The sequence below is a fragment of the Eublepharis macularius genome, chromosome 4, assembly GCF_028583425.1.
Source record: "Eublepharis macularius isolate TG4126 chromosome 4, MPM_Emac_v1.0, whole genome shotgun sequence".
Lineage (NCBI taxonomy): Eukaryota > Metazoa > Chordata > Lepidosauria > Squamata > Eublepharidae > Eublepharis > Eublepharis macularius.
This window is the reverse complement of record NC_072793.1, coordinates 81914009-81939596: the sequence shown is the minus strand read 5'-3', so window position 1 is coordinate 81939596 and position 25588 is coordinate 81914009. Positions and strand designations below refer to the sequence as shown.

General features: G+C 41.2%; 1 protein-coding gene across 1 annotated transcript; it reads left to right on the top strand.

The window, feature by feature from the left end:
* The first annotated feature begins 1484 nt into the window (after nt 1-1484).
* Nucleotides 1485-23253, top strand: CD74 (CD74 molecule). The gene is made up of 9 exons (XM_054976172.1): nt 1485-1714; nt 4300-4475; nt 6478-6560; nt 7678-7740; nt 9262-9357; nt 10449-10530; nt 18174-18362; nt 20549-20616; nt 22262-23253. Exons 1-8 carry the CDS (start codon nt 1626-1628, stop codon nt 20614-20616), a joined length of 846 nt encoding a protein of 281 aa, XP_054832147.1. The 5' UTR covers nt 1485-1625; the 3' UTR covers nt 22262-23253.
* The last annotated feature ends 2335 nt before the right edge of the window (nt 23254-25588 follow it).

The following is a 25588-nucleotide window of genomic DNA, read 5'->3' as shown; positions in this document are numbered from 1 at the left end:
ATTTAATTTTAGCTGGTTAAATATATATGATTCCTCCTTTTACAATGTTGTTTGTCCCATAAGGTTTATATGCAAGTCTGTGGGTGCTTTGTAAAAAGACACTTTGTTTCAAGAAAAGCTAAATTGTCTAAGCAATATGAATTATACAGATTGATTGGCCTTTTGCCTGTTATGCAGGCCCGGAGAAGTCTTATCTTTGAACCTTGCAAATATGTCTTAGACTGTACAGCTTTTGACAGTTTACCCAGCATTGCGGACACACTCAATTTATGTTGTTACCACCATTTCCTGAGTGAATTATGTGTTTGCTTGAAGTCTCAGCATACAGCTGTCTGTACAACTTCTAAGACAGTGACATTCTTTAACATGCTGCTGACAAAGATTCAGAAATTTAAATAAGCTAACACAGTCTGTATGAGGGCTTGTGAGTACATCAGTTGTTCTCTTGGGCTCATCACCAAAGTATCCATGAGTTAACATTTACTCTGGCATGTTTCCTCAGGGTAGTATCACAGACAGCATCACTGTATGTCAGACCTGGGCATTTCAGGATTTTTTGTAGTCACCTGGTAATTTTTAGCAGCAAATGGATTAATCAAAATTAACATATTCCCAAATACATTGTTTTCAGGTATCTCAGACAGATCATACTTTTTAAAATAAATCTTTTACGTGATTAAACTATTCTAGCTTTTGTATTTTTTCATAACTATTTTTTCATAACTACCAAAACCTGCTATATTTCCAGGAATGGGAGGGTGTCACTGTTTTAAATGATTGTTTCATACCCTCCTCTGGTCACAGGGGAGCCATATTGTAAAAGCTTTCCAGGATGAAAATATATTTTAAAACTGATAACCAGAGATTTGCGTATATTCAGCTCTACTTCTCATTTGTAATAACCAGCTGGAGATGATGCACATGAAAGACCAATCCCAGTATACAATATATTTTTAAATGGTCCATCCACAGGCAAAGTGTATAGAGGGAGACAATGGTAGAGAAATGATGGCTGAACTACAAGGGACAGCATTAATACAGCAAAACTATATGTTTTTCTAATTTATAGTGTTTCTAAGTTCAAATTCCTTGTAACTGAATGTTGAATTCTGTTATTAATGGTTTAATACGTCTTAACAGGAGTTAAGAACACAAAAACATAGCAGCTCTGGACTGCAGTTCCTTCTGATCTGATGTGAACTTCCATTACAAGTAGTGGAGTTTGGAGATGGGCATTCTTTTTTTGTCTGAGCACAGCATCGTGCCTGAAAGCTGCAGGTCAGTTAGTGTTTCAACACAAACTATGAAGTGAAGGGAATTCATAGAAAAGTCTGCCTGGCAACTAATGATGCCATATAAGTAACCAATAGGATGCTTAAAAATTATGTCTGAAATAAGAGCCCTCTCTAAAACCTGTATATAGTATTGGTGTGGGAGGAGGAGGGGGGTGGGCTTGGGGGGTATTTCCAGTGGGTAAGATTCTGCAGCTTTCACTTCCTCCAACATTCTGAAGAACAGAACCTTTAAAAAACCTTCTTAGAGCCAGTGCTGAGACAGGGAAGAATATTTTACTTGCAGTCAGCAAGCACAGCAGCAGGTCAGCTCCAGAGGAAACCATCAGCACTATGGAGGATGATAGAAACAACCTTCTTGCCAATCAACAGCAACCCACTGAGACAGCTGTATATGCCGGCACTGTAGAACAGCAGCAGCGGTATTTCTCTCTCTTTTTGTTGTTCTCCTTAATCACTTTGTATATTCAATGTTTTGCACAAGGTAGATCTTTTACTAGGTTTGCCCAGTATGAACTGAGAGTCCTAGAAAAGCACAAGAGGGTGGGAGAAGCTGGGCCATTATTGTAGCTGCTTGGCCTTGCTGCACTGCTTGCAACCTGGTTGGACATTCATTGGTGAGGCAGGCAGACTGTGCCAGCATATGGAGACAAAAGGCAGGAATTTAATAGATCCTTGTAGAGTGGGAAGAAAGTATTGTGGAATGTGGTGCTTAGCTTTTATTTTCAAATACAAAAAAAGATTATAGGATGCCTTTAAAATAAGATGTGTGAAGAACAAATAGTAAAAACTTGCAAAACTTAAGCTAGAGAACAACAGCAGCAGCAAAGACGGAAAAGAATTTAAGAAGGATAAACTTCTCCTGTTCTGATAGTACAGTTACATACATTGGTTCCAGATGTATGATCCCTCCAAGTGTTTTAGGGTTTTTCTAGCCAGGAAGGCTGTGATAGAAGTTGCTTTCTGTATCTCCTCAAAGTGAGGTTCAGACTTGCTTGCCCCATAGCTATACTTTCCGTGTAATTCTGGGCAAAATTACTCCAGTCTAAATTCACTGAAATCACTGGATCTAGATTGGAGTAACTCTGCATAGGACTGTGTTGAATATTTGGATTGCTTTTTCGTCACTGAAGGGCTGTGATGAGTGTCCTCCCTTCCCTATAAAGGGTGATTAATATTTTACATAGTTTCAGGTAGGTAGCCATGTTGGTTCGCAGTAGAATAGCAGGATTTGAGTCCAGTGGCGCATTAGGGACCAACAAGATTTTCAGGGTGTAAGCTTTCCAGAATCAAAGCTCTCTTCTTCAGATGTCTGATATTTCATATTGTGCTCTTATCTTCTCAGTCCTGGCCCTATTATTTTGGATACTCAGTTTGATGCTACTTTTAGGGTCTTTGTCTCCCCAAACATATTTCTTTCCAAATCAGAAACATTCTGATAGTGGTAATATCTGTACAACGTCTTATAACATAGTCCAAAATCTCTTCCATTAAAAATAGCATTCCTGGCAATACATGCCAAACAGATAAAGCCAATTAAATGCTAGATTCTGGATGACATCAGCTGTTGCTAGGGAGAAGAGTTTTCAAAAAGCTCACATCCGCACTTGAATTTTTGGTAGACTTCCAGGCCAGATTGAATCTAATCATGATATTTACCTGCAGCTATACTGTAGTACAGATGGAGTTTAAAAGGGAAGAATATGTTCTGATTATGGGTCAGCTCCGGATAATTTTTTTTGTAAAGAATTATCTGAGTTTGTGAAATCTACTCTTGAATTAACATGAGAAGAAAAATATAGATATGTGATCTATTTATGCAGTTGAGAGTGTTTAATTGAGGAATGTGGGAGACCAGCAAAGAAAGAAAATTAAATAATATTGAATATATTATTGGTAATAGAACCATAGACTGTTAAGGTACAGGTTTTACTCAAGTGGCAGGGAACAGGGACATTGCATGTGAACCCAGTAGCCTCTGGTATGGGGAAGAAGGAACGTCTATTGACTGTTAATCAAGGTAATATGGTACTCGGTGATATATATAGTAGGCTGCACAAGCTGATGCTATCTGTATACATGCACAGTAAAAAAAAGCTGTTCAGAAATCATTACTGAAATCATACATATTTAAGTGCTGGTTCTGTTGTAAGACAAATAGGTCAGCAGTCCACCATTTTCACATGCTTAAAACTAATCAACCAAGCATTTTTGTTCTACTCTTAAGTTCTATCTGCCTAGCAACAAGTGATATCAGAAGTAAAGTAGATCATAATTGGCTACAACTTGGGAATTTCCCAATATATTTTCTCTTGGAGAGTAAAGAGTACTGCTGAGTACAAACGGGGATTTTATTGTGAAATATAAAGTGCTTGAAAGGGATAGAGATTCTGGAAAGGGAAAAATACCTGGCAAGTACAATTTGCTTGAAGATGACTTCCTGGCTTTCTCTGTTGAGTTCCCCAGGAATAATTTTGAAAATGCTATGAAAATGACTTAAGCTTTTAATTGGATGAGGGATTCTCAGATTCTGTCTTTCTGGATTGTGGCATTGCCTTGGTCCCTAATAGATGCAGGACAGTCTTTTTCACAGTAATCCTCCATGACAGCTTCGCTTATCTGTGCAGGGCCTTCTGCAGGTTCCATCCTGCCAGGGTTACCCGGTCCCCCCAAGTCAAAACTGGGGGAGGGGGCATAGTGAGCCACAGGTACTTGTGCTTGCACATCCTTATCAGACGTTCCTCAATGACATTGTCAGTAATTATGTTTATTTGTTTAAACATTTGCATCCTACCTACCTTTCTGCCCAGAGTTCTGTCCATCTTACTTTCACCTCTTGCAGCAGTACAAGCAGAAAGTATTTACCTGAGCTCTTTGACCCAAGCCACATGTATGCATTTGTCATTCAGACCTGTTCTAGCATAATGCATTTCCTTTCAATGATATCAGTGATATGAGGATAATATTTGGATGGCCAGGGGTTGACATCCTCTCTTGTATCTTACAGGAGTTCTTCCAACCGTAAAGCTGCCTACACCGTCTTTACCATACTGGCAGTCTTGCTGTTTGCAGGCCAGGCGTTTACTGCCTATTTCGTGTATCAGCACACAAACAAGATTTCCAAGCTAACTACAGACACCCGGAACCTGCAACTGGAATCAATGAGCAAAAATCTTCCTCACAGTTAGTAGCTCCCCTCCATCCTCTAAACTCCTTTAAGTCATTACAGTGATTCATTTGTTTGATATGTCCTGCCTTTCTGGAAAGATGTAAGCTCTTAAATGTTTACATGCCTCACTAGAAGCTGAGCACATTAGAAAGAAGGAAACCGAGGCAAGGGCTGATATTGCCAGTTTCAGTGGCTTTAGGATTTTATTGTACAGCCCTTAGCTGTTGATATATTTTAACCCCGATTACTGTCTCCTCTTGCCTGTAATCCTCTTTAGCCTTAGAAATGGATCAGAATCTAATTGCTTCATCTAAGAAGTGAACTACATATTTATAATAATCATGTACAGAAATTGTTGTTTAGAGTATACTGCAGGATGAGCATTTGCATGTTTAAATACCCCCTTGTATTAAAAAGAAATTCTGTGCAATTGGAAAGCTACATATCAGGAAGAAATGTTGTGTACAAGGCTTCACACTAAGAATGCCAATGTGGAGTGTGGAAGTTTTGGAGATTTGGGGGTGGAGCCCTGGAAGAGTGGGGTTTGGTGAGGTGAGGAACCCTCCTGGGGTATAATGCCACAAAGCCTGTCCTTCAAAGCAGCCATTTTTTCCAGGTGAACTGATCTCTGTAGTCTGAGAGCAGTTATAATCCCAGAAGATCTCCACCTGAAGGTTGGCAAACCAACTTCACACTGACATACTAATTTTCTACAAGCACAGAGGGGTTTTTTTTAATGTGCGGAGCATTCAGCCCATCATGTTAGCGTTTAGTAATTTTTAGTATTTATTGTTGCTTGTTTAAATATCTGTGCATTATTTTGTGCATTATTATGGATACAGAAGCATAGGGCTATACCATGTGTGATTAGTTCATAGGTATAAAAATCCTTGTATAAGTACAAGAATCGAGGGACTCTGCACAAGACCTTTTGCAATCTTGTATGCAACTATACCAGAATTCAGAATTGCTCAGCATTAACTTTGGGGCACCATAGCTAGCTATTCCTTAATATGGCTAGTGAAGCAAGAGGAAGAGGCAGAAAATGTTTTGGATGGCTGATGATGAAGCATGTTTTCTCTGACCTACTGTTGTTGTTACCCAACCAAGAATAGTTTACTGTGTATAGTAAACAAAATTATTAAAGGGTGTGTGTAGAAAAAGAGTTTCCCTTTAAACTTGTTTAAAGAGAGAGCTGTGATATGCCTTGCCTGAAATATGATTGAGAAATTGCCAGAGAACATGGCAGCCATGTTTTTAAAAGTCATTTTCATGAGGTGAAATGGTTTATGTGCTGTGAGAGAAAGAGGATGGCAATGATGGTAATATTGGCTTTTTTCCTGCCCTGTACTTTGTATGAGATGTCTGAACAAAAAAAAGAGATGTTTGAGTTTTGGAAGAAGGATTGCAAAATGACAGTTTGGCAATATGGGCATAAATGAGCACAGAGTACTTAGCCACTCTAAAGAGTCTTTGGTGAGGTCTCAATTGCTCACAATGCTTCTGAAACCATCTTGGGAGCACAGCGAAACTTCTCTGACAAAGCATTGTTTCAGAGACCTTTTGGAAGTTTAGAAACAGGAGAATATAATCATTTCCTAGCTGGATCAGATCCAGATCCATCTGGTCCAGCATTCTGTTTCCCCGGCATCTGGTATTCCATGAGATACTGCTTCAGAAAATGCAGGTCCTATTTAGCTATCCCCTAGTAGTTCATTGGAAGGAGATGTGTATTGTGTGTATTTGGGGAGGGGGCGTAATTTGGGAACTATTTTTTTTTTTAAGTTTTTCATATGATATGGGAAAGGGTGTAAATGCAGCATTCTGTTCAAAGAATACTGGTCAGATTTTACAGGAGAAGCATACAAGCCTCTGGGTATGCTTCAGATAGCTCTCTAGAGGCCAGTAATAGTACACGGACTGACTTATCTGACTGATTAAGAAACAAAACAAGGATATCCTTATGGGACATACACTTTGGAACTTCCTTAAATGTTTTTTCTCTTTCTTCCTAAGAATCCAAGCCAGTTGGCCAGATGAAAATGCCAATGGTCAATATGATGCCACTGGCCATGAGGGACCTATCCAGTGCACCAGAGGTAAACATGGCAGGAAAAGATGGCCATTGCTTAACCTGTACAAAGGGAGGTGTCATGGTTGAATATTGCCTTGAATCCTCATATCTGGCCCATGAAGCCATTCGCTAGATCCCCAAAACTGTAAGAGACAGCTCTGGATGACTGGAGGACATTGGTTTGGATTCACACTAGCATTTTTATGGGTGCAAAGCTTTGCAATTTTCCTGCCTCCCCTTCCTGGTGCAGCCTGACCCCTCTCCCCCAAAAAGAATCTGTTTTCAGGGGTCCCTTTGCCTCCAGGAACAGGCTTTTGGGGCATTTGAGACTAGTGCAGGAAGGAAGGAGACTGGAAAACCATGTTCTGGAGGCACAAGAACTAGTGTGGATTGAAGCCATGTTCCATCAGCTCTGAAGCTGAAACAAACCATCCCAACTACTGAATAAAGTGGACGGGTTTTTATGGGACTGTCACTTGAACTGTAAATCTGAGTGCTGTTTGTTCTAATGTTAACTTGTTCCAGCTCTGTAACTGTAAATCTGTAAATCTGAGTGGACTGTTAGGCTTTATCTACATTGCAAAGTTGTGTGTGTTTCATGCCAGTTAATTGCCCTGGCTTTCTCCAAAGGAACTGAAATATGGTAAAGGTGCTAAGAATTCTTAGCTAAGAGATCCCTGAGTCCTCATCAATTTCTGGAACAATCTCGGGAAAGAAATAATTCCAGATGGATGGCCATGTTAGCAACAAGGTAAAACAAGAGTCCTGTGGCACCTTAAAATTTAACATTTTATTCCAGCATATGATTTTGTCAGTCAGAGCTCACTTTATCAGTGATGATCTTGCGTCATGAGCTCTGACTCACAAACAGCTATATGTTGGAATAAATTTTGTTAGTCTTTAAGGTGCCACAGGACTCCTCCTGAGAAAGGAGAATGAGTTTAAATCTGTGTAGATATGTTTAAGTTTAAATCAGGTTTAAAGTTTAAATCTAGTTCAAATCTGGTATAGGTATGTTCCTACTGTAACATTACAAACATTGGCCATATTTCTTCCTTTCACTACTATAACAACTCCAGAGGAACTGGAGCTTCTTCTAGCACCTTCAGTTTTGTACTTCCTCATGTTTATCTTTTCTGCAGTCTTTGGAGGAGTCAAACCAGCTGAGCAATAGTACTGAAGACATGGTTAAACGCTTGCTTCTGGTAAGAGTCCTGCCCTGTTGCTCAAATAGCAATGTATTGTAAACTACCTCAAAACTGGTGGAACTCCATTTGAAGTTCAAACTTCTGGAGACAAAGCATCGATTAGTTAGATCATTGGCCTAATTCAGCAAAGCAACTTTTATTTTCCTAAGAATTGCTGATTTGCCTCTGTTTTCCAATGAAGTTTAATTGGTAAGAATGTTGGAGTACCACCTGCTTTTCACCATATATATGCAGAGATCCAGGAAGAGATGAATACACACAGTTTGTGTCTTGTTAATGAACTATAACACTGGGTATAGATCACTTTTCTATGTAGTTCAAATCATATGGAACAATCACTTCAAATCAAAGTCCCAAGCTAAAACTCAAGTAAAATAAAACATTTAACCAAAAGCCTTACATATACCATTGACTGAAAAATGTCAAGACTGGCATGACTCTCAGTTCATTGGGCTGCCCATTTCATAAATTTATTTTATTTTATTTACATTATTTATAGTCCAACATTCTCACTGAGACTCAAGACAGTTTATACAGTGTGAGTTAGTAGCCAGTTTCAAGGACATTTCAATAAACAATGTATTAGAGTCTATAAATGCAAATTTGCAAGGATTTAAAACCAGCAGAAATCTAATAGAGAGTTGGAGAAAGGTTGAAACAGAGCATAAGCAATTCCAAGAATGATACATTAAACAACATAAAACAACCTAGACTACCTGGTAGAATCATATACAAAGCTAGAGATAGCAAACAGTAGCACAAAAGAATGGTGTTGCCACAGAAAAAAACATTTGAACGAGCTCCTACAGATCTAACCTCCCTCAACAAGGGGATGTTAAATTAACCTTGCTTTGAGGAGTGGAGTGCTATTGCTGGCTCATGATGAGAGAGGGAATCCAGTAAGAATGTGTGCCATAGACTGTACAAGGCTTTAAATGTCAAAAACAGCAGCTTGCATTGATTCTGGAAACAAACTACGAGCCAAGGTTTTGCTTTGTTACCTTTGATGCTGCAATTTGACATAGGGGTATTGACCAACAACATGGCTGGTCGCTTGTTTTAGACAGTGGAAACTTTACTATCAAAAGTAATAAAGCAAGCTCTGTCTATATGGGTACTTCTTTACTATATGTGCATAAAACTTCTTTAGATTGGCCCACAGACTCTAACTTAAGTGCCCATAACATTAACTACAAGAAGTGCACAAGCATGTAAATGCAATTTAGGAAATCTCCCCCTTCCCTGCAAGAACGGCAACATTGTACACATTTATTCTTCCAAATTACCTCAGAGGGAGGCGTGCCAAACAATTGGAAAATCAGAAGTTCACATAAATGAAGGGAAACAGAAAAGAGTCCAGTCGCACCTTTAAGACTAACCAACTGTACTGTAGCATAAGCTGTGTAGTCTCTTGTCACCTGAGAGTCTGCTTACTCTGACTGGAAAAACGTCTGCGCCTGCTCATTGTTTTTATCGTCTCTTGTCACGACTTTTCCTTAAATGTGCCCCTCTCTACAGATGGGGGACCCCACCAGGAAATTTCCTAAACTGGAGAAGTCATTCATGGACAATATGATTCAGCTCAAGAAAACCATGAACTACAATGACTGGAACGTAAGTCATTTCGAGACTCCAGGGGATTATTTCGAAACCCCTCTGGATTAACAGATCCGCCACAATGGGTTTATGAAGCGATGGGGAGGTCCTTTGTAGTGGGAGCAGGCTGTCTCGCAGGGCAACTGCAAACCCTGAAGCGACTCCTCCTTTTTGGTAATGCTGTGGAAGGCCAGGTCTTTGTAATGAACGTCAGCCCTAATTCATCTTGTGTTCTGGAAACAATCCTACACAGATAGACTCAGAAGTAGGCCTCAGGTTATTAAAAGGGGATTGCTCCCAAGAAAGGGGCTTTAGGATTAGGAGGAAATAAAGGTGTGTGATGCAAAATGTTATTCTAAGCAAGATGAGTCTATGATCTCCATTAGCCAGGAGGAAAAAAAGTAAAGTTATTTTAAAAAGAAAATAGCAGTAATTAGAAAACAACAGCAAAATTCCATAATTGGTAAGAACTTGAGAGTGTTTATCCAATTTATAAACAACCTGATAAAGTTAGATTTTTTTTTCATATTTTAACTAAGTAATATAGTAAATATTTAATAACAATGTATAAACAACCTGATAAAGTTAGATTTTTTGTTTCATATTTTAACTAAGTAATATAGGAAATATTTAATAACAATACATTTCAGAGTATTACCCTATACAAGTGACTGTCAAGAGACTGTAGAGAGAACATATCCTATGCAATATGCAGTGCCTATTCAGGGTGTTGAGTCTGTCTATGAGGCTTTGTATAAGTCTGAGGTTCACTTGCTAACTACCTGGAAATCTAAGAAGGGTTTGGGAAGATTTGGGGAACATAAGAGTTCTCTTGTGTAGATTCTGGACATCAGATTTTTAACTAGGACTGTAAAACTTTAGATGTAGTTTAAGGTTAAAATTGGCCAACTGTGTGGAATTGTTTCACAGAGTGACTTACTATGCAGATGGTGTCCATTGCCAATGTAACATATGGAGCTTATCTGAAGCTAATAGTTTAGTGGTTGTGCCAATGTGATTTTGTCTGTATTTAAGAAAATGCTGTAGTTTTTTCTTCCAACTTCAAAATAATCAATTTTTATTTATTAACATTATTTGGTCTCTTCCAGTCCTTTGAAATCTGGATGCACAAGTGGCTTCTCTTTCAAATGGCCCAAACTAATCCCCCAGAAAAAATGCAAGCAGTAAAAGGTATGCCGGATCTGTAGGACAGAGATGAATACTATGGGTATGCAAGGGCAAATTCTAGGGCTTTCTAGCAATGGCTTTGTTGCATTCAAGCCAGATCTCAATACACATTCCATATTTTTTGCAGTTACTATGCCATTCTTAAAGAGCAGCAGGAAATCAAGTCATACGGAATCATAAAACATTACAAACTGTGCTTGACATAAATCTTTGTGGTGGAACTAATTGCTAAAGTATACACAGGTGACTTGCATCAAAACTGGGCTGCATCTGAAAATGTGTGATTTGACATCATCATGTATTTCATGCCCCTGCCAGCAGTAACCAATGATGCAAGGTGAGGGTGGGGAAATGCATCATAACGTGGGGTAAGTGATGTTACTGGGGAAGAACTCAGCAGTGTTACTTGTGTGGGTAACAGCCCCATGTCCCATACAATGTGTCATTCTGCACTCAAGCAAGCCAAAGGCAATATTCTCCTCCTTACTTTTCCTCCTTAGATATCTGTTATGAATACAACTATGGTCTAAACATTGTTGCCAAATTCACCAACCCAGCTTTTATGTAGAGAAGTGAGGCAGGGACTGTTCATCCCCAGCCCTAAGACTACCCAAATATCATGTTTTCCTGATTTGGGTCACACATTATTCCTTGACCTTATTGGGCTTGCTTGTAAAAACTGTTTGAAGCTAGGCTTGGAAATGGCATTGGTCCTGCTTATTTCTTCAGAAAGCAGCAGTTTAAGAGTGCTGCCTAAAGGGGTGGGGTGTTATTGGAGAACAGAACCCATTTTCAATCCTTACTATCTATGATACGTAGGGATGCTAGACCCCCGCCCCTCTACCCTGCCCCTGCTTACCTGGCCAGCGGGGGTGGGGAGCACACCTTCCATGCACGCTCCCCTGCTGCGCTGTGTGCTCCCGTGTGCTGCAGCCACCTGGATTGGGCCCGGATTGGGGCTGCTGCGGAGCACAGGAGTGCTCCTATCCTCCACAGTGGCCCAAAACAGTCCTGATCCATGCCAAAACGGGCCCAAAACTAGCCTGATCTGGGCCAAAACGGGCGCGTTTTGGGCTGCTGTAGAAGGCAGGCGCGCTTCCGCACTCTGCAGCGTCCCCAATCCGGGCCCCTGCAGAGTGTGGGTGTGCTCCCAGGGGCCGCGTGATGACGTCACTTCATGGAAGTGACGTCATCACGCTTGTGGGAGTGCGTGCACTTTGTGCACGCACACCCCACCCACAGGTAAGTGCCAGGCCCCAATCCCACCCCAGGAGGTTGAGGGGGCCTGGCAACCCTAATTATACTTGTTTTCTGTACAGACCAGGGTTCCCGCGAATGTGAGCTCCTGCGCTACGGCGCAGGAATTGTCACAACTCAGCGCAGAGCTGAGAAGCCTCAGCTCACGGAAGGCGCTGGGCGCTGGAGGAGGAGCCACAGCAGGCACCCACGCGTCCTTTCCCCAGCCCCCCGCCAGGCTTGGGGGAGAGCCGCGGAAGGTGCCCACGCGTCCTTTCCCCAGCCCCTCGCAAGGCTCTGGAGGAGGCACTGCAGCAGGCGCCCACCCGTCCTTTCCCCAGCCCCCCGCCAGGCTTGGGGGAAAGAGCTTTGGAAGACGCCTGTGTGCCCTTTCCCCAGCCCCTCGGAAGGCTCTGGAGGAGGCACCACAGCAGCCTCCTGCACGGCCTTTCTCCGGCCCCTCGCCAGGCTTGGGGGGAAAGAGCCATGGCAGGCACCCAGGCAGCCTCTCCCCAGCCCGTCGCCAGGGTCTGGAGGAGGCACCGCAGCAGGCGCCTGCGTGGCCTTTCCTCAGGCCCCTTGCCAGGCTCAGGGGAAAGAGCCATGGCAGGCGCCCGCAAGGCCTTTCCCTGGCCCTTTGCCGGGCTGTAGGGGAAGAGCCAAGGCAGGTGCCCGCACAGCCTTTCCCAGGCCCGTTGCCAGGCTCTGGAAGAAGAGCCATGGTGGGCACCCACATGGCCTTTCCCCGGCCTCTCGTTGGGCTCTGGAGGAAGAGCCATGGCAGGCGCCCATGCGGCCTTTCCCAGGCCCTTTGCCGGGCTCTGGAGGAGGCGCTGCAGCCGCCGCCGACACGGCCTTTCCCCAGCCCCTCAGAGGAAAGAGCTGTGGTAGGCATCCATGCGGCCTTCCCCAGGCCCGTTGCTGGGTATGGAAGAGGAGCCACGGTGGGCATCCCCAAGACCTTTCGCCAGCCCGCCAAGCATCCTCTCTGGCCCAGTGCTGGAGGGAAAGGCAGCAGCGACAGGCACCCATGCTATTTCTCACCAGCCCACCGAGCAGCCTCTCTTGCCCAGTGTGGGTGCTGGAGGAGGAGGAGGAGGAGCAGGAGGAGATGGCGGTGGTGTTTCACACTTCTAGGGTTGCCAGCTCCAGGTAGGGAAATACTCTTTTTTTGTGTGTGTAAATTCATGACTAAGGTAATCTATTTTACACGCAACCAAAAAATTGACTTCTCAGTCACAAAGACTTGCATGGAAAGGAAAATTCATGACAGAGCTAGGGTCTGAAGCTGGAAATTTTACCTGGGCTGGTAAGACAGGCTGTCCTCTAGTTAAATTACTCCATGGGGAGTGGGGAGCTGCGGCCTCAGTTTTACCAGTATTTTTGTACATCAATGGCATTCTGCTTATATCTTCAGGGGAGAATAGATCATTGCAATACAGTGTAATAAAACAGAATGGCAAGCAAGGAGAAGGCAGGACTTCAGTGCTGACTTTACGCTTTATGACTTGATTTCATTTCAAAGATTCCATGACCATAACTCAGAAAGAGAAAAGGAAAGAGTTTTAAAGCCATGAAGCCTCTAGGGTGACTAAAGGCCAGTGCTAGGCTGTTCCAATGAGCAGCTCTCAGCTGGAAGCTAAATAGGTGCTCCCCCTGCAACTTCAGCCAGCTTCCTTCTTCTTTCTGCAGACCTGGCTACAGAAGAGACAGGAAATGCCAATCGACAGAGCAGAGGTAGAGGAAGGGATGACTGCCCATCACATTCTGTTTAGGATTTGCTTGTGGGCAAAGAGGAACCCTTACTGAAGCTCATCTGCCTGATGTTGCCCAATATGCAAAGAAAACTGGCAATACACTGATGCACATGGAAAGAAATGGTGTCTGAGCCATTTGCAGGCATGCTTCACAACACCTTTCTATATAAAACATGGAAGGGAATAGCCAGAGAGTGAGTGCATTGCAGGGCTGGATGATGCACAATTCTTCTTCTCCGTAGATCCAGAGGAGTTAGCCGTGTTAGTCTGTAGTTGCAAAGTAGTAAAGAGTCCAGTAGCATCTTTAAGACTAAACAACTTTATTGAGGCATAAGCTTTTGAGAATCACATGCCTAAGTGGGTGTCATCAACCTATTGATGGCACCCAATACCAACGCCTCAGACAACCTAAATCAAAAGTCTTTTAATCAAATGGATTCTGGTTTTCGAAAAGGCGCGCACACAACTTGCAAGTTGCTGCTCACAAATTGGATTTCTGGCTCACAACACTGCACCGCTTAGAGGGAACATTGGTACAGACTAAGATGAGCAATTTAACAACTAGTCTGACCGAGCCCTAAAAGTCTGCCTTGTTTAAACTTGTTCTGAGCATTCTTGTGTGCTTAAGAATGCTCACAACCCAAGAGCTTATATTCTTGTCCCAAAGACATCTTGCAAGTAGTTAGCAGAGCCACACTTCATCCCAAGGAGTTATACTATCAGCCAACTTACAGATCTCTCCGCTTGTCATACACCTGCTCATTCCCTCAGCTGGAGGGTTTACAGCTTCTCTAAGCTCTGTTGGGCTCCAGTTCAACAGACTTATTGAGGAAGCAAGACAGCCATAAAAGACAACCATTTGGGGTCAAGTTCCTGACTCCTATCAGATGTCCCTTTAGGCAAAACTATAGTAGCAGAACTATCTGATGTAATCAGACAGCAAAGCTACTACTGTACTCTTCCGTGACTGTGAAAAGGTTCATATAGGAACAGACATTTATTATGGATATAAACATGCAGGCAGTTTTTTGAAAATATGCTGTCCAGAGGGCTGACCTTGTATGTCTTGTTTCACTATTTGCTTTTCCCACATTGGCCCATGATGCTTTCCTGCTGGCATACTTTTACAGTATATGTCAACTTGCTACTATACCACATTTGGCCTCAAACACAAACGTTTTTAAGCCCCATTGATTTAAATGGAAGAGTTGAGCATGCTTAAGCTTCATCCATCGTGACCAACAGGTTTGTGAAGTGCTTCACTTGTGATCAGTTGTGCCCACAGTATTGGTTTTCTAATATGGGAGAATGCTGTCAATCTTGGCTCACCTTCATTTGCCATGTGTATATTTCAAGTTTAGATTTAAGGTGCTGGTTAAAGCCCTGCATGGCCTGGGCCCAGTGCATTTGCAAGTAGTCTCCTCCCGTGTTAGCCTCGAGGTCTTTCTGTACCCCAATTAAAAACTTGTAAGACTCAAGAGTAGGATGTCCCCAATGGTAGCTCTGCAGTTCAGGCAGTCTCATTTATTATCCAAATGGCAAATATATTTATATTGCTATTAGTTCACTGTATTATTTTAATTGCTTTTTAAGAAAGCAATTGCACATTGCTTTGTGTGCCTGGACTAAATGAATAGTTAAAAATGTCTTTTTTAAAAATAAATTTGTGGGTTTTTTAATTGTCATAGACCCTAAGCTGTAGACATTGACATTTGCAGAAGTGTAGCAATCCTAGATGTGTTTTCCAACCTGAAGTTGATTGTGCATCAGTTCATACTTTATTTCTGATATGCACAAGCATTGGAGAAACTCAGATTATTGGAATGATGATGGACTTAGCTGAGATGGCCAAACTTACAGTGTTAATCAGAGACAAAACACTCTATATTCCTGGCAAATTGGAAACCCCTATGGACTATCTGTGAGGGACGAAGAAAAATGAATTAATGATTTGTGGTTTTGATTTTTAAGAATAAGGACCTGGGATATCAAGATGATGAGATGTAGAAAAAAGATACTAATTAAACCACAAGCTGACTGATACTGAAGTAAGAAGTGTTGTAGGCAAAAAACTGTAATGGACTAATAATGTGCTTATTATGCTTTCTACTGGCTTTCCCCTCTTTTTGATACTTTGTATGTAGGCCACTGTTGGCTCTTTGTAGTTGTGTTTTTGTTAACTTTCCTTCTTTGCTCTATTTTTTTTAACTTTTCTACAATATTTTTTAAAAAAAATTAAAAAAGAGAAACTCACAGATTATATAGCCAGCTGGGTGACCTTGGGTCAGTCATGGCTTCTAGGAGCTCTCTCAGCCCCACCCATCTCACAAGGTGTTTGTTGTGGGGATAATAATAACATACTTTGTAAACCGCGCGGAGTGGGCATTAAGTTGTCCTGAAGAGTGATATATAAATCGAATATTGTTGTTGTTGTTATTATTATATAGGAGTATCTACTTATATGCACAAGGGGTTTCCTTATCCCCAGCATGTGCCACTAATTGCTGCTGAGCCTTCTGTTAGGAAGTTACTTTTTAAACATACTTTTTATTTTATTGATAAGATTAAAAGCCCAATAAAAAGGGAAGAGAAAAAAGAAAAAAAAGACGAGAGAGAAAAAGAACAAAAATTAAAGAAAAAAACCAAAAAAAATACATATTTCATTTTCCATTTTTCTCTACAACACCTATCATATCTTTATAAACATTATACTTGTCGTTTGATACCTCCAGAATTTACCTTTTCAATACTGCCCCCTTCTATTTATTTTTCCCAAATTTATCTTAGAAATCAAATCCACAAATCATCAGTTAATTTTTTCTTGTCTCATGCAGAAAGTCAATAAGGGGTTTCCAATTAACCATAGACAATGTTTCATCTCTGATCAGAGCTGTAAGTTCAGCCATCTCTGCTAACTCCATCATTTTCATAATCCAGTCATCCATTGAAAATAATACTGCTCTTTACCAATTTTCCACATAAAAAAGCCTAGCCACCATTGTCCTATATAAAAATAGAACACCATGTTTATTTTCCAACTGGTTGTCCCTTAGTCCCAACAAAAAGGTTTCTGGTATAAATTGTGTATTGATATTCAAAATTTTCTGTATTATCATATGAATTTGTGACCAAATTTTTTTTGTGTTAGGACAAGTCCACCAAAGGTGACAAATGCTCCTTCATGTTGCTCACATTTCCAACATTTGTTTGACACACCTTTACTCATTTTTGCTAATTTATCAGGAGACATATACCACTGATACATCATTTTATAAAAATTTTCTTCCAGTGTGGAACTCCAAGTAAATCTGAGCCCCTTTACCTACATATTTTCCCACTGGTCCATTTGTATATTATTCCCAAAATTTTTGTCCCGTCTTTTTGTTTTTCTGATAGAAATAAGAACAGCCTTCTTATGTACTGTAATGTTGACCATTTAGCAACAGAAATGTGCTTGATATGGAGAGCCACTTGAGCCCAAAGCAACTTGATCTCTCTTCAAAGATGAGGTTGCAAATAGGCATTTTGGCAACCTGCCATCGAGCTTTGAATTGTAATTCTCCATGCTCTAGAACCATTGGATTATATATCACTCTTCACTGATCACAACACAATGGAAGAAAAACATGGCCTGCCTATGGGAAGTCACAAAAGTGATAGGCACAGAAGCATTGGCAAAGAGCAATCATTTAAAATTGCAATTATCTAAGACAAATGATGCACCCCTGAGGAAGGGCGACTTGCTATTTCAATTAAGTCCCACTTCAAATAAATAATAAATTCCCCACTGAACTATCTTAAATATTTGAGAACAGTTTTCTCCCCCAAGTGACTTATTTATAATGTACTATCTTGAAATCTGATACCAGTATGTATTGTAACTTTTCTAGAATGAGTTTCAACACAATGTTAAAAAAGGTATTTCTTTTTAAATTTCAGTAGCTTCTAAAATAAAAGCCAGGAACTGAGATTTTCATACCAATTAGCCACTCAGCAGTGGTCGGATGCATACCCATTAGTGGAATTTATATTAATACAGCCTCCATTAAGCAAGACTCATTAGCATTTGCTCTCATTAGGTTAAATGGGTTCCCTGGGAGTCATCCCACTAAAGTAGCTGTCCTAATTAAACTGGAATGTTGTTATAAGAAGTGTTCTTTCCCCCATAGCATAGCCACAATGAAACAACCCATTTTTAAGGGCAGCTTTATAGATGCTTTACCCAAAGCAAAAGGCAAAGCATTTTCTTGGACTGTAGTATTTCAGGTTGCTGGTTGAAGGTAGTTGTGTGAGAGTTGTGTGTTTGAATGCTCCCTTATTTAAAATACATTCTGTACATAGGAAAAAAAACATGTTTGGGAGATAGCTTCTTCCTAAGATGCTCCATTTTGTGAAGAGAGTATTTTAGAGAGGGAACATTTAATGTAACTCCCATTTTGCTGCCTGAAGTGCTTGCTACAGTGGAGCAAGTTTTACCACTGGGTCCTCTAGTATGTAAACAGTTCACTGCACATACTACACACTCACATCCTTTGAGAGGCTTGGGCAAGGCTGTTGTTTACTGATTGATACTTACAATTGCATGCATTAAGACCACAGGTACTAGTTAGCAACCATTTGACATACTAAATTTCCTCTTTTCCCCCTCTCAAGTGCAAACCAAGTGTCAGGCAGAAGCAAGTGTTAAGGGTGTCCATCCAGGAAAGTTCCGTCCCCGATGTGATGAAAGTGGTGATTACCTGCCTAAGCAGTGCAATCACAGCACTGGGTATTGCTGGTGTGCCTACAAAAATGGTACCAAGATTGAGGGTACTGAAAAACGTGAGCCACTGGACTGCACTGGTAAAGAGCTTGTATTTGCACCCTATCAAGGCGGGGTGGGGAGCTAACAAGAAAGCAGATGTCTATGTTCCTATGCATACTGGTTTATCAACAGCAAGGAAGCCGTGTCTTAGGATTCTGTTCCAGGGAGCCATGGAACATTGTTGGGGCATAAACCCAAGCCATGTTGCTATGATACTAGACTTGATGCTACTGAAGCATCTTATTTTTATACAGCACAGATGTAGCTGCCTAGACTTATTCAGGAGGGATAGGCTAGAAGTGATGTAAGGCAGGCTGGGAAGTGAGAGGTGGGAGCCAGCAGCAGCAGAACATGTATACATTGCAACATACCTCTTGGTCTTCCCCTTGCCCCAAACATCCCAATTTCTATAATTTGTTCTACAGACAATCTTAATGCAAATGAAACAAGTCTACCTTTTTCTTGAATTTGCATAAAATGTCCCAGCAACTGAATTTGGACTTCTTTGTCATTTGTCATGGAATTCACAGGGTATAGAATTCACACATTCTTCCTCATTGGCTGTCAAATATACTTCATTTTTCTCATATGTGTGATGCACAGGTCCAGAGAGGGTCAGGCTACTTTGAGCTTCTGAGACCCCTACCCATAAGGAGAAATGCCAAAGCATGAAAATAAAATGAAGCCCCCCAAAAGTGGCAAAATATCAGTTAACAAGAAAATCTTTTACCAAGTTATTTGTGTAAATCTGCAAATCTATCGCATTTTGGTCTAACAGAGATGCACATGTGAACAAATGGTGATACTTACCAAATGTCAAAAAGAAGAAATGTTTACATTTGAAGCCCCCTTTGATCTTGAGGCCCATGCCCTCCAGGCCATCCGTCTGATTGGCCATGGTAACATGACCCGGCTTGCCATTTCCCTGCTAGCATTTCCCATTCTCTAAAAATTGAATGGGAGATAAAATGGCTAGAAAATGTCAATAGGTATGTTCTAGGAATTTCCCCATGCCTCCATGGTCTTTATCATACAGATTAAGTGAAAATCCTAGAGTATCACCTGGAAGAGATGTCTCATCCTTCCCAAACTCCACCCAACCCAGGCACAAACCTCGAAATCTCCTGGCATTTATTGAGGAAGTGCTGGCAACCCTAAACATGCAGTATGTTCCCATGTGCTGCAATAGATTAATTAATGCTGTTCGAGTCATTATGCTGTAAAACAGTGATCCAAGCTAGATTTATTTACTTTGTGACTGAGCACTGGCCGTTCTCTTTCCCTTTGAGAAGGGTAAACGTCTGTAAACAAACTGCCCTGTCTTAGTATTTGATTTTGTGAGCTTTCACTGAAGAAACTTGCCCAGTCAAACTGTTGGTCCAATAGTAAGATAAAGGAAAATGTAGCAGCTTAAAAAAATACTGCACTTGTTCATTATTCAGCCAGAATTTTATTGTTGAAACTAGTAAATCATTTAAACATTCTTCCATAAGTTCATAGACCTTAAAATTTTTACAAAGCAGCTGTTATTGTGATTATAGTATAAAAATATATAGTGCAGTTTATCCACCGCCTACACAAAAAAGGAAGCTGTAGGCATTCTATTAATATTTCTGCCTGCTCCCAAATACGCAGTTTTCTGGAGAATGAACCAAAGAGTCAACTTACTGGCTGTCTGGCAGATTGCAAATTACTTTTCCAGCTATCCACAAAGTAAAATATACTACAATATTAATGTTTGTTTGAGAGCTGGTTTGTTTGAGAGCCAGTTTGGTGTAATGGTTAAGAGTGACGGGATTCTAATCTGGAAAACTGGGTTTGATTCCCCAGTCCTCCACTTGAAGCCAGCTGGGTGACCGTGAGTCAGTCACAGCTCTCTGGAGCTCTCTCAGCCCCACCCACCTCACAGGGTGATTGTTGTGGGGATAATATTGTTGTGGAGATAATAATGACACACTTTGTAAACCACTCTGAGTAGGTGTTAAGTTGTCCTGAAGGTGGTATATAGATCAAATATTATTATTGTATACCATTAAAGAGAGTAGTTGCATAGATTATAGAAAACAATCACAATGAAAAACAAAAAGTTACTGCAGAAATGTTCTTAGAAGTGGTAATAATGTTCTTAGACGTAGTAATAAGAAGCTCTTAGAAGTGGTAATAAGAAGCTCTCAGAACACTGGAAAGAATGGTAGCATTGTCTTTTTCTTTTCTTTTTTTGCAGGAATGTCGCAAATTTTGGATCCTGAGAATGTGACATACTCAGGGCAGGATCTTCTACAACTGAACTAAGTAAGAAATTGGATTGACTTGGGATAGTTCAACTTTGGGTTTTGGAGTCAACTTTCTGTGTTTAATTCTGTGATCATGCTAACAAAATTTGTAAAAGTTGGTTGAAAAAAGAACAAAGTGCAGGTGGCTTTCTAGTAGAGATGGGCACGATCCGCATTACAATTGAAAAAAAACCACGATAATGGCAATTGCACAATCGTGACCTGGCGGATCGTTATAGTCCACAGCCAACGATCCAGCGATCGGGAGGGGCCTGGATCGGGGTGATCGGGCTCAGATCGGGGATCCAGACACTCAGGCGCCAGCAATCTATTCCCCTGGCAACGGAGCCAGGGGAATGCCTGAGCTCTGTTTGCCCTCCTTCTGTCGCTCTGGAAACCCGAATGGAAGCCCAGTTTTCCTTGATCAGCACGGCTTCCTTCCAACCACGGAGCTGCAAAGCAGTCACCAGTTGGGAGAAGACACCCAGGGGAGGGAGGGGGAAGGGGGTGTTCTGTAGCTATGGGCACTCCAATCTCATCCCTGCAAACCCTGGTAGGCAGCTCTGATGGCCAAACACAGACGGCCAAACACAAACACAGATGCCGCTGGCATCACCCACCGTTCCTGTATCGCTGGGAACAGCGGGGCGCCCCTCCGCTTTTGTTTGATTGTTAATTTTTTTTGGATCGTGCCCATCTCTACTTTCTAGCCTCAAAAAAGAGAGAACAAAAAGAAAAAAAGGAAGGGTGCTTTGACTCTTGAAAACTCATACTTTGGAAATCTAGTTGGACCCAAATCTTGTTCTACTACAGACTAAAATGGATACCCTCTTGAAACTAGCCTTAAAAATGTGATTCATCTGCCCAGATTGCTTAGACCATACTGATTATGCAGTTGCCCTCACAATGTAGAGATGGGTAGCCACTGGTGAAGTTATAGATGATGTGGACTGTAGCAGCTGAATGTGCCCCTGACGCACATCAGGTTGCCAGCACGAGGCTGGCAACTGGGGGAGACTAATGGAGGGGGATTCACTGGTGATGTAATGACATCACTGCATCACTAGCAATGCTCTAGTATTAAGCCAAAGCTCATCATGTCAGGATGCTGAGTCCTCTCCCCCCATTTTTTTCTTGCCATCTAGCTGAGTGTCAGTGGGAAGGGCTGGCAGGGGCAGGAAGGTCTCCTGCTGTAGCGAGGAACCTGGCAGTCCTAGCACATCCCAATCTTTGTTCTGTGCTGTCATGTAGAAGTTCCTGGAACAACGAAATTGAATGTTTGGGGAATGAGATTGGTCCAAGGAACCTATGAGTGGGTGAGGTGTGAGGGAATATCCTACCTCCCACCAGATCAGAAGGAAATGGGCGTGTTTTGTTAAAACTTCCTTAAACCGCATTCTTTATTCTGACAGAAATCTTCTAGCTTTTGCATTACTTGGAATTTTTGTTAGACAGGAGTATTAAGTGGCAGGCAAAAATGTTCCAGTATATGGTTAAATGTGACTCAACTACATCCATCATGTATTGTGCAATCATGTGAATCACTATTTGTGACAGCAAGACATCCCCATCCTTACCTGGAACATCATTTAAATTGCACTGCTAAAACAATGTTTTGTGTTTGCTCATAATTTACCTCCTTTCTTTCTTTTTTCTTTCCTTAGAAAGTGCCAAGTAGAGCATGAAGGCAATGTCAACCACATCAGTTCACAAAGTTTGGCTTTTCTCCAGCTTGCTCTTTTGTTTCGCCATGCTTCTCTATTGATTTTTTGTATAAGCAACTACTTACCAAATTCCTACACTTTGGCATTTTCCTTAATGGGCAGTGGGTGTAGTTTGATTAAGTATCATTGGTTGTCGAGTTCATCCCTGAATTATCTTCTTGCAGAAATTAACCATGTGCAGTAAGGACTGAAAAACAAAAGGCTTTGCAGTGAAGAAATATGTTCCTTTTAACATTCACACAGAAAATGAGGGAGGATCTTTTTTGTTGTTGTGTTAAATAAAGCCCTTAATGATTTTTGTAGCTAATCAGCCTACACAAGCAGGGTAGTAGTCCCTGCAAGTATCTGGGAAATGATGGGATTAGCATAGGTACAACAGATTCTGAAATACAAACTCTATGTCCTTGACCCATAACAAACAAGGAGCAACGTTCATTTCCAAACTATTGAACTCTGAATTCACTGCATGAATGGAGTTGAGATGCCCTCTAGAGGGAAGGTTGTATTGCTGCATGTAAGGGTTAAATATAATATTAAAGGGAAAATTTTGTGAATCTTGCAGGTAATGCCCAGTATATTTGCCTAGCAAACTGGGTTGGACACCCTTAAACAGTGCCAGTTTAGCCCATGAGCTGCCTTAAAGAAGCATCTAGGATATGAGCGGTGGAATTATAGATAAGGACACAGCTAACACTTATGCTACAGAGCAGGCTTCTTCTCTCTCATCCAGAGCAGGTATAATCATGTAAGCAAGCAAAGTAGTGTTTTTATCTATAAACAACAGATAAGACTTAACTATTCAAATCTTATTATATGGCATGGTAAATATGTAGTTTGAATGTGTGATCAGTCCTTTGTGAATATTTTTAACAATTGTGATGATTTTAATTATAGGCCTTAGAAAAATAAAAATAACCACTAATGAAAAGGTATCTTGTTAAATTCAGGTAGTCGATTGACCCTTTATTACACCAACCAGCAATATGACAGAGTCCTTTGCAAAATTACCAGTTGCTGATGATTGGGGAAGGCAATGGGAAACCACCCCGTAAAAAGTCTGCCAAGAAAATGTCGTGATGCAACTTCCCCCCATGGGTCAGTAATGACACGGTGTTTGCACTAGGGACTACCTTTACCTTTACAAGAAATGTTATCACTAATTTGTTCATGCCACTCAGTGAATTTGTTTAGGGTATGTTTATGTTCCACTTGCTTGTTGCAGTTTCATGGTTTCAATTTGATCCTGAATAGCTCTGAAAGCAGATTTGAGCAGACCAAGTTAGGCACCACAATGATGAAATTATGCCCTCCTTTTCAGCCACAACAGGGTGTGGGGAAATGGGCTGTCTGAGAATCCTGGGCAGGTTTACTCAACTGGATTGTGCATAGTATGCTAAGGAAATGACAGGATTTGGGCCTTAGTTGAATTGGGCCCTTACCCTTGCATAAAGTGATCTGTTGCAAATGAGGATCCAGTTACATGCTTGAGTACCCTAAGTAAACTGCAGTGAGGTTGTGTCACTTTTAAGAGGCAGTAATTGACAAATTCCCAGCACTAGGGGAAGGTAGGCTGTTAACTGAGCCAATGCAAAAAACAAAATTCTTTGTAAGACATGAGGAGCTGGGCATACACAGGGCATTGGAGCTGAAGGGTGACAATTCAGACAGGTAGCACTGCTCTCCCCCACGCAACTATGGAACTCCTTAGTCCAACTTTGTCACTTACTTTTGTGATTGAACATAACCCCCCTGCTAAACCAACCAAATTGCAAAAAGAACTACATAAATACAATACTTTCTGTTTTACCAGAATCCACAGTGAACCAAGAATCTATTTACCTCCCCAACAAATGGTTAAATGTTTTATGCTACATACTCAATCATTCTGGCTTTCATGCAAGCTTCTTAAAGGACAGCAGAGTTGTTGAAAAGCTTGCAGGTGCTACAGGAGATAGGTAAAGCATCTGGCCCTTCATTAGGAAGCAAATGAGACATTTTTAACATGTTTAAAAATGGCTGTTAACACAAACATGCTTCTTAAGAGCAGAAGAGAACTTCTCAAAACAAGTAAGTTAGTCCAAGGTGCAGTATGAATGCATTATTAATCTCAAAATTACACTGTATTACACAAAACAGACCTAAATGATGTTGCCTTAGGCTGACTTGCCTGGATAAACTGCTGAACATGAGCCAATTTCACTGGAGATCCCTTTGTATCAACCCAAGATAGCCAAGGCTTGTGGCACCCAACCTCCATCATCATGAAGGTGGTACAGGGGATACTGAAAGTCAGACAGTAAGTAAACTGCTTTCAGATTCTTGCTTTACAACCACCATTAAGGGAGGTATAGGAGTAGATAATTTGCACAATGTCATTCTTTTGTGAAAAAAACATGGTGACCTATATCATGAAGACAAGCAAGCTTGTAGAGGACTTTGTATAAAAAGTTACATAAAAAGCTCGTAAGCTATTATGAACTGAGTTCAGTAGTCTGCATGCTTCATGAAGTTCTTTGTGCTGTGTGAAGCAGGGACAGAAAGGACGCAGAGTATGCATGTGAGTGGACAAACTTCTATAGTACAGCTCTCAGAAAATTAAAAAAACGTTAGCAGGATCCAAGTTTGGTTCCCTTCTGCGAAAAGAACTTTGCAACAAACAACACATTACCCTTAGGGCAAATGCATACAAATCTTTAAGATGAGCTCTCCTTTCACAGGCAAGCTGAGACAATTCTGGTGGCCAGCTAGAAACTGTTAAGGCTCTTTGCCCTTACAAGCATTCCTCAAAGCTGGGCGATGTATCATGTTAAATGCGCTACAGAATAAATCGGAAGTAAATTCAATCTTCCAATCTAATATATCTGAGGTACACTTTAGAACAGAACCTCATAAGAGCCCTGCTTGATCAGACCAGTGGTCCATCTAGACCAGCATCCCACTTCACAAAGCAGTTGCCAAAACTTTGGTTGACCTTGGATGGTCAACCAAACAGGGTAGGCCTTTCCCTGATGCTGCTTCGTCGCACTAGTATTCAGAGGTGTGCAGCCTCTCCATGTATGGAGGTCCTTTTACCTCATCATGGCTAGTAGTGATTGATGGACCTCCCCTCTACAAATCAAATTCCTTCTTAAGGCCATCTATGCTTCTGGCAAACACTATGTCTGCAAGTATAGTGCTTCAATTGCTCATGTAGTAAAGAATTTTTTTTTTGTCTTGAACCTACTTCCCATTAACTTTGTTCTAGTAGTATGGGACAGGGAGAAAAAG